The sequence below is a fragment of the Perognathus longimembris genome, chromosome 3 (genome assembly GCF_023159225.1).
Source record: "Perognathus longimembris pacificus isolate PPM17 chromosome 3, ASM2315922v1, whole genome shotgun sequence".
In the NCBI taxonomy this organism is placed as follows: domain Eukaryota; kingdom Metazoa; phylum Chordata; class Mammalia; order Rodentia; family Heteromyidae; genus Perognathus; species Perognathus longimembris.
This window is the reverse complement of record NC_063163.1, coordinates 7,024,464-7,033,719: the sequence shown is the minus strand read 5'-3', so window position 1 is coordinate 7,033,719 and position 9,256 is coordinate 7,024,464. Positions and strand designations below refer to the sequence as shown.

The 9,256-nt window shown below is 44.1% G+C and overlaps 1 protein-coding gene across 1 annotated transcript in view; it reads right to left on the bottom strand.

Annotated features, from left to right (window-relative positions):
• Positions 1 to 762: 762 nt before the first annotated feature.
• Positions 763 to 9,256, bottom strand: part of Nalcn (sodium leak channel, non-selective) — a 212,017-nt gene continuing 203,523 nt past the window's right edge. The window contains exons 41-44 of the mRNA XM_048341128.1: positions 6,855 to 7,005; positions 5,387 to 5,536; positions 2,449 to 2,566; positions 763 to 1,665 (exon numbers count right to left, since the gene is read on the bottom strand). Coding sequence (XP_048197085.1) covers positions 1,469 to 1,665; positions 2,449 to 2,566; positions 5,387 to 5,536; positions 6,855 to 7,005 — 616 coding nt within the window. The 3' untranslated portion in view covers positions 763 to 1,468. The remainder of the gene's footprint in view (positions 1,666 to 2,448; positions 2,567 to 5,386; positions 5,537 to 6,854; positions 7,006 to 9,256) is intronic.

Here is a 9,256-nt window from a genome sequence, read left to right as displayed (position 1 = left end):
ATGCACCGGTGGCTCATACCTGTCATCCTAGCTACTCAGGAGGCTGAGATCTGAGGATTGTAGTTCAAAGCCACCCCAGGTAGAAAAGTTCATGAAACTCTTATCTCAAATTAGAGACCAAGAAGTCTGGAAGTGGAAATGTGGCTCAAGTGGTAGAATACCAGTCTTGAGCACAAAAGCTCAGAGACAGAGCCCAGGTTCTGAGTTCAAGACCCAGGATTGGCACAAAAAAAAAGAAAAAGGAAAAACAAGAGTAAGAAAAGAAATAAAAAATAGCATGTATGAAAATATTTTAAAAAATAATCCGAATTGTTTTTACCCTTTCTGATCATCTCAGTCATTAAAAGTCTTTCAAATAAACCATAGTTTAAGAATCACTGTGGGCCTCATAGATGTATCTACAGATTGGCTTTACATCAATTGGTATCCTGGTATTAGTATTCCTTTGCCTGGGACCAGCACATAGAATTTTCTTGAAAGTAGGTACACTTTCATTGGTTTGACAAGTCAGAAATCAACTTATATTCATTTTTTTAACATCTTGTGCATTTTTTTTTTTTTTGACCAGTCCTGGGGCTTGGACTCAGGGCCTGAGCACTGTCCCTGGCTTCTTCCGGCTCAAGGCTAGCACTCTGCTACCTGAGCCACAGCGCCCCTTCTGGCCGTTTTCCATATATGTGGTGCTGGGGAATTGAACCGAGAGCTTCATGTGTTGGAGGCAAGCATTCTTGCCACTAGGCCATATTCCCAGCCCTTGTGCATATTTTTTAACTGCAGGAGAAAAAGAATATACTTAAAAATTCAGAATCTGTAGTTTGGGAAACTGTTATTATTTTAGCATGGGCTTAGTGCTGACCTTTTCAGATCCATCATACATAATATATTTTCCCAAGAGAAATATTTCCAGTAGAAATTGGGGAGGGGAGGGAAGCAAACCGAAGCTGTAACTCCTGTACCATAAATAGTAGCCACTTTGGGCTTAGCACTCTTTTGGGGGTAGTGATAATGCCAAAGAATACATATAATACACACCTCAGTTCACAGAGACAGAAGATATACAATAGTTAAATGATCTTCATCTGCTGTTGGTTTAGTTTCTAATACTACCAATACTGCCATTATATATATTTTTTTCTTTTTTTTATGGTGCTGGGATAGAACTCAGGGCCTTGTACATGCTAGGCAGGCACATGACCACTGAAGGACACCCTAGTCCCAAACTTTCTTGAATACATATTAATCCATCACACACACACACACACACACACACTCACGTACACGCGTGCGCACGCACACACACGCACAGAACTGTCAGAACCATTTTTATGCCTTTCTATGGTAGGACAATAATCAGTTTAAAAAAATCTTGTGCCAAATTGGAACGAAATTATATCTATATTATGGATTATTCCCTGGACAGTGAAGGGAAATACTAGAAAAGTTTCACCACCAGGCTTTGTTCTACCATCTAAATGTCCAGAAGGTCATCACCACTTTCATCGCTCTCCACAGTCAGCTGTCTTGTCCACCACTTCTTAACCTCAGAGCCACAGGAAGCTGTGTCTGGCATCGGGTTCATCTTGCATACAACTGATTTCATGGTTGTTCTCCCTCCAGACCACGTGTTGACCGGGGGCTGATCTGGTTGGCTTGTTGGTCTTGGTGCTGTGGATGAAGAAGAGTTCTCTGAGCAACTTGGTACTGCTCCACGCACCTCGTGGAGAACAACACTATCCCCATCAGCCGCGCATTTGGCTCCTAAGTGCCATTGCTAGAGATTCCATGAGAAACCTTTTCAACATTTCATTCTTAGCAGTAGATATTTAAACCATGCTTATGGATACTTGGAAAAAATACATTACTGGCTCGTTTCACTTTAAGGTAATAATAAAAACTAGAAGTCAAGACTAACAGTTCCAAATTGGGGAAACAGAAATATCACAGAAATATTTGCCATTGGTATGGATTAGCCTATACATATAAAAGCAACAATCAAAGGACAAGGAGGCATAATGTAGTTGATGGCAAGGAAAGAGAAGGAAACAGTGAGTATAAGAAACACATGTGGCGGAACCTGTAGACTCATTGCCATCATCAAGTTCACATCTCTAAACCCACTGGAACTTGCCCTGGAAGGAGGATGAGGAACATCAATCTCCTCCTCTTTCTCTTTGCTTCCTGGCTGTGGTGAGATGAATGGCTTCCCCCAACACACGTTCCCACCATGATCTGCTGCTTCACCACAGGCCCCAAAGCCATGGACCCACAGACTGCTGAAAATCCAGCCGTGTGAGCCAAAATCAACATTTCTTCTTTTAAAGCTGATTGTCTCAGGTACTGGTCACAACAAGAAAGCCAACTAACACAGACCTTGAAACCTAAGACTCAAAAAACACACTGAGCAGTTTTTTGATGATCTGGCAATGAAGAGATGATAGATGTACCTACCGGATGGCAACCGCCATTGTCCTAACTTCCTCTGGGGCTTCCCAATTTCACTTCCACCTTGCTGACTTCCTCCACGGTCTGACAAAGTAGGGCTCAGGAGCTGCTGCTGGCTGCTTGTCTGGGTATGGGAGGAATTAAGCAGTTATAATGGCTTCTTATTTTATGCTATTTTCCCCTTTTGTCACAAAGTATGTGTAGGTATTTATGTGATAGAGTATTAATTCAGTGTATAGATACACACATATAAAATGTACAATGACAAAGTCAGCATTTCCACCTCCTCAAATATTTATTATCTCTACAGGCTTGGGAATTTTGGATTTATTTATTTATCTATAATTTGGCAAGTACTGGGGTTTGAACTCAGGACCTGCACTCTCTCTTGGCTTCCTTGCTCATGACTGGCACTTGAGCCACAACTCCAGCCTGACTTGTTGTTTTAGAGGTGGAGTCTGTGGATTTCTCTGCCTGTGTTGGCTCTGAGGCACAGTTCTCTGGCTCTCAGCCTCCTGACTAGCCAGGATTACAGATATAAGCCACTGACACTTGGCTTCTTCTAGCTATGCTGAAGTACTTCCAGACCTTGTGGTAGACTGTACTCATCCTATTGTGCTACAGAACTCCAGAACCTATCAGCATGGGTGGAACTGGAGGAACTCATATTGAATAAAGTCAGTCAAGGCATAGAAAGACAAACACTGTGAGGGATTTTTTTTTCCACTACTCTGTGCATGTTAAAAAGGTGATCTCTCAGCTGTGGCTCTTACAATGATCTTTCTCCTCAGTCACTAGTCTGGACCTTTCATTTTAAAATGAGAAGGGGAAAGCATGGCAGGAAAACAAATAGGAAGAATAAAGGGGATGAGCAGTGTCAACAAAAGGGAAAGGAAACATGAAAGTGTGTCAAATACGATTGAGGAACTGGGACTATGGCCTGGCCTAGTGGGTAGAGGGCTTGCCTTGTATACATGAAGCCCTGGGTTCGATTCCTCAGCACCACATATATAGAAAACGGCAAGAAGTGGTGCTGTGGCTCAAGTGGCAGAGTGCTAGCCTTGAGCAAAAAGAAGCCAGGACAGTGCTCAGGCCCTGAGTTCAAGCCGCAGGAGTGGCAAAACAAACAAACAAACAAAAACCTGTTGAGGAAAGCCACTGAGCCAGGAGCACACAGCAGGCAACATGACCCAGCTCTCTAGGCCCTACTTTGCCACTCCTAAGCAGTATCTACTCCCCTTTCCCTCCATGCTTTGAAGACACCTTGATCATTTATAACTTGGCTGGTAAACAGGCATGGTAGCAGTGCAGGAAAAAAAGGGGTGGGGAGTGGCCAGTTTGGGGAGCCTAGAGCCCGAAATGTGGAATTCCAAAGGAAAGTGTTTCAGCACAGAGCCATGGACCCACAGAGGACAAAGGGGATGAAGATCAGACTGATGACTCCCAGGCTAACTTCAGCTAGTCTCTGGTTTACCCATCACCTTCTTAATCAATGCTCGGGTCTTCACTTTGCCTCAGTATTCCCTTTGTTGGCGTTTGGGATACTTCTTGGACTTTCAATGTAAGGACTCTGCCATCATTACTTTCCTCTGTCACATTGGTCCTGTCTCAGGGTCTGTCCCAACTTCACCTGGCTCTCCCACACACAGACTGTCCCCCTTCTTGACCATCTCTGCAGGCACCCCAGTAGAAGGAGGCAGGTGATCCCTTTGGGCTGCGGGACCTAAAGGCTGGAACCATTCCAAACTGAGGCAGGGCAAAAGGTAGCCTCTGGAGCTTCTGGGCCACAGAACTTTAAGCTTCTGAGTCTCCTCTCTGAGCCCTGACTGTGCTGCTCCACACCATGATTACAGGGGTGCTTCGGGCTCTGCAGAGTGCTGGATAGACTCCATAGAGTCCTATTCCTGTCATTGCTGCAGCCTCATAAAGGGGCAGGAGCTCCCTGCCAGCTGCTTCTCACAGCACAGCCCTCCCCAGGATACTGAGGGATGTTCCTGCGGATTTTTTTTTTTTAATAGTCATGTAGATCGAGTTTAGAAATAAAAATAGGCTGGGCTGAGTAAATAAGAGCTCCTCAAGCCATATTTCTGATTCCATATGCTTCTGTGATGTGCAATTAAGAAAGGACACATCCTCAATGACTGATTATTGAAGGCAGTATGCAAACATTCCCACTGTCTTTATAGCCGATATCTATGACTTGCTGAGGAGAAGAAAGCACATAAATCATGCGGATTCTGAGGTAGATGATCTTCCCAGGCTCAAGTTCAACCTTAGAAGTGATATTAACCCTTTAGACAAAATTCAAATTAGCAACAATACTCAGGCCATTAATATTTCATGGTACCTATACTACGGATCCTGAACATTCCCTAAAGACCACATGTTGAATGCTTAGTTCCCAGCCTGTGGGGACTAATACTGGACGATGGTAGAACCTTTAAGATGTGGGGGCCTTGTGGCAGGAGCATGCCTTGAAGGAGATGTTGGTATGCAATCTCCTTCCTGTGGTCTTGTTTTTGCTATAGACGCCCATCATGTTGTATTACCTCAGCTCAAGTCCCAAAGCAATGACTCAAGCACTATAGTGGTTAAAATCTCCTAAGTGGGCTCACATAAACCTTTTCTCCTTTTAACTTGAATCTCAAGTATTTTATAACAGTGAGGAGAGATGACTAACATGCCGTTACACATCAGGATCTCTGTAACATGTCAACGGAGTCCTGAATGGTGAGACCAAAACAAACCAGGATGGACACATTCCCGTTGGGTTTAACATTTTTTTCAATAAGAAATATTATGACCTTGTTTGAAATAGCTGTAATTATAACTAGCTTGAAATAGCTGTAACTAGAACCAGTTTCTTTCTTTTTGTTGTTGTTGTTAAACACACGGAAACCCCCCCCCCCCACCGACTACCTAGACACCTTCCTGGCCTACGTACCTCAGGTTGCGCATTACGATCCTGACTGTTGGCATGTGCGTCCTCACTTGGCTGCGTGGTCTCGATGCTGGGAGGATTCAGGAAGCGGCTCAGCTCCTGCTGTTGGCTCTCTCGCAGGCTGTGGATAATGCTGCATGACTGCTGCTGTTTCTATGGGAACATGGTGGTCGTTCCGTAAGGGAAAAGAAAACCAGGATTGCTCCCCCCACTCTCACTCCCTCTCCAGAGGAAGGACTGCTAACCTTACAACCCTCCACATACGGACCCTGAGCTAGCTTCTATCATCAATTAGACTGATGTGAAAGAAGGCTTAGTTAGGCTTATTGCAGGTAGTTAACGTTCATTTAAAACGACTAATGTGGTTACTCTGGTTATTCCTTTCTTACTAAACCGGTGTCAGTCCTTCCTTTCCTGCAAGTTGCAAGCGGGAAAGAGCCGTGGATTGGAAAAGGGGAGTTACTCCTTTGTCTGAATTGTGAAGTGGGGCCCATCCACAGGCCCACCCAGCCGCCAGTCTGTCTTGGCTCATCCTGAAGCCAGAACTTCTTGTGTTCTCCCAGGGCTTGTGGGGGACTCTTGGGCTCCCCGGAGCTGGGAAAGCCACCATGGACCACAGCGGGCAACTGGATCTCAGTGGGCAGTTGGCCTCATACTAAGCACAGGATGGGGACTTTCATTCCTCCAGGGAACCTTTTCCCTCTGCCACGTGAATCTGCGATGGTTGGTGGTATTCCGAAGATATGTGTGTATATATACATTTACATGTATATATATGTGTGTGTATGTGTATACACATATATATGTATATATAATTTGTCATATATTAATTATGTAGTGATGGGTTTTATTTTCTCCTCTGTACATGGAGCATAAGTTAAAAAGTATCCACAAAAGTAAATACGTAAAAGAAATATTCACTGTAGACACACTGTTTGCCAACATAGTATATATTCATTAGTTTAAAAGTCAAAGACTCTTAGAAGCCTTACAGTTCAGGAAGCAGCAATAGACCATTAAAATCCTATGAGAGGTGGTCTTTAGAGATAAAGCGACCTCATCAGCTGTGCGCTGGAATTTCTTAGCAGCAGTGCAAAAGCAGTTTCCATACGTTCAGTCTCAGAACGTATTTTTTTTTTGAAATTTTATACAGTAAGTGAGGATTATAAATATTTTAATATCTATAAGCTTCTCTTCAACGTTTTATGTCATATTTCTAAAATATGGCTAAAGTGAAACATGTCAAGCACTCAGCTTGAGGAAATACGCTGAATCCAATCTGGGAGAAGGTTTGCAGCGGCAGTTGACTGTGGTCCTGAGTGGATGGGTGAGGACCACTGAGGTAGCTACAGGTCTGCGGGTGAAGCTTCCTTTTGCCCCTCCTTTGTGTGTGTGTGTGTGTGTGTGTGTGTGTGTGTGTGTGTGTGTGTGTCCGTCCGAATCCACACGTGTGGGTGTGGGGTTCACTCACAGCCCGGATACGCTTCAGGCACTTCTTCAGCCACATGCGGATGGTCTGTTTGGCCACCTCCTCCTCGATGGTGTACTCCAGCTGCTCCCGGGCAAGCAGCTCCTCCAGCTGCAGGCTCTTCCGGATGTCCACGGAGCGGTAGGAGAGCATGCTGGGAGGTGGGGGACACAGGTCTCATTTACATGGGATTTAGATTCTTAGCTGTTTCACAACTCAGACAGCACACCATAACTCAGTCCAACCGGTACAGCATTGTGGCCCCATCCCTTCCTTGAGTGACGTGTTCTGGCTATAGCACCAGGGCAGTCTTGGTTCCTGCTGCACTGAGTTATCTGTGAGGTACTTACAACAACAGTAAGTGCCACTGAAAAACGTGAACAACAAAAGATGTAAACTAGGTCATGAACTACCTTTCTAGCTGGCTAAAAGCGGAGTGTAATTTTCTCTGCAGAAGGAAGAGTTCTCCCTCCATACTTTCTTCGCAGCTCCATTAGGCGATGGTTAGTATGCTTGGCTGCGAGTTGGGCTTGCCTGGGTCCCTGTTTGGTATTTACCTGATCTATTCCTCCGTGCCTTCCTTATGAATCTTAGAGGATCCAAAGGCAGAACTGGATATTCACTCCCATGTAGCCCATGGCTCAATGTGATCATAGAGTGGTAAGGGAAGCGAGCACCACTGGTTAAGTTGCATTTGGGACCAGGGGGGCGTAAGACGCCACACAGCACGCCACGGCTGAGCAGTCCACAACCACAGGCGAACACAGACTCATCCAGCAACATGCTGCACCCTGCTGTGGTATAATCCCACACTCCCAGATTCCCACTCAGCCCCCTACTGTCAGCTTAGGCGGGGTCCAAGTCATGACGTAAGGGCTCCCAGGGCAAGGGGCACTGGCCTTTTCTTCTTGGCTAAGGCTCTTCCCATCACGGAGGGAAAAGATTGCCTTTGTTCTTCCTGTCCTCCACTCAACAAAACCTTTATCTCCACATATCTATTTGTGTTATGACCTAAGTTGGAGGAACACCACCTCCACCAATGCTGTGTTGGATCTCTATGTGTTGAATTTACCACTGTGCTCACGGAGGCTGGATGCTAATGATTAGTGACAACAGTATGTCCATGTGTGTCACAGTCAACCTAAAAATAACTTGTCACTGAGAAGAGACTCACTTCTTGAGATGGAACACTCTTTATGTTATTCACATGCACTTTCTGATGCGTCTCTTTTTGCCTTTGAGCTTGTTCAAATGTCGGGATTCTCTCATTCAGGAAGAAATGGACAGGGGTGGATAAAAGGGATAACTTTGGGGAACGTTGCCCGGGCCCTTCCTACTCAGATCTGGCCTTTGTTCATCTCATAGCTACTGTGTACTTCTGCACACCTGAGTGCTCCCAAAATTTGAAACACAATACCCAACACTTAACTTGTCAGGTACTTCAGCATGATTAAAATAGCTACTGCTACACAGGATTCCTTAAAAAAATTTAAAACATTCTCTTAAGTGTTTCTGCATTGTGAATGCCACTAGCAGTAGAGCCTATGGAGACATTTCTTAGAATTGTGTTTTCAATGTGTACAGTGAAATAAACGTTACTATGAAGTAAACTAAAGATACTGAAATAAGTTTCTCCAATTAGTTTCTTTGCAAAGGCAGTGGGCAGATAAGTGACACAGTTCTTCCTTATTGTTTCACTTACATCTAGCTGGGCTCACATGACTAGTACAACTTGGGAATTCTGGACAGCACAGGTATTTTAAGGTATCAGTGATAAAGATATGCATATTGTTAACATTGCCTGATTTCTTGCCTACATTCATCAGCAAAGAAAATGCTGCACTTTGGGGAACAATGATTGGTACTAAGGACATTGTTTTACCTTGCAAATCATAGGCTTCTAAGTTTTACCTGTGAGATCCTGTTTAAGAAGTTACTATGGGTTAAGTATTTCCTCCAAATAAATATATTGAGGCCCTGATCCCCAGTACATCAGATATCATCTAATTATAGGTTGCTTTAATCCAATATGATTGGTGCTCTTATAAAAGAAAGAACTTTTTCACACACACACACACACACACACACACACACACACGATAAAGGCAATGATGAGGGACTACTCTAGAAGCTAAATATTGGCAACAAAACAAAAGAACAACAACAACAAAAAATAAAAAACCAAGAAGCTAGGGGAAGGCCTGGATCAATTTCTTCCAGAAGGAAGTTACCCTGCCAACACGTTGATCTTATACTTCCTGCCTCCAGAAACGTGGATGACAATGTTCTGTTGTTTAAGTCATTCAGCTAACGGTGGTGCTTTGTTACAGCAGCCTTAGGAAATGAATACACAAGCTTCTCAGAGAGAATAAAAGGTAGAGCCAGGATGGTTTGACTCTTTGTCC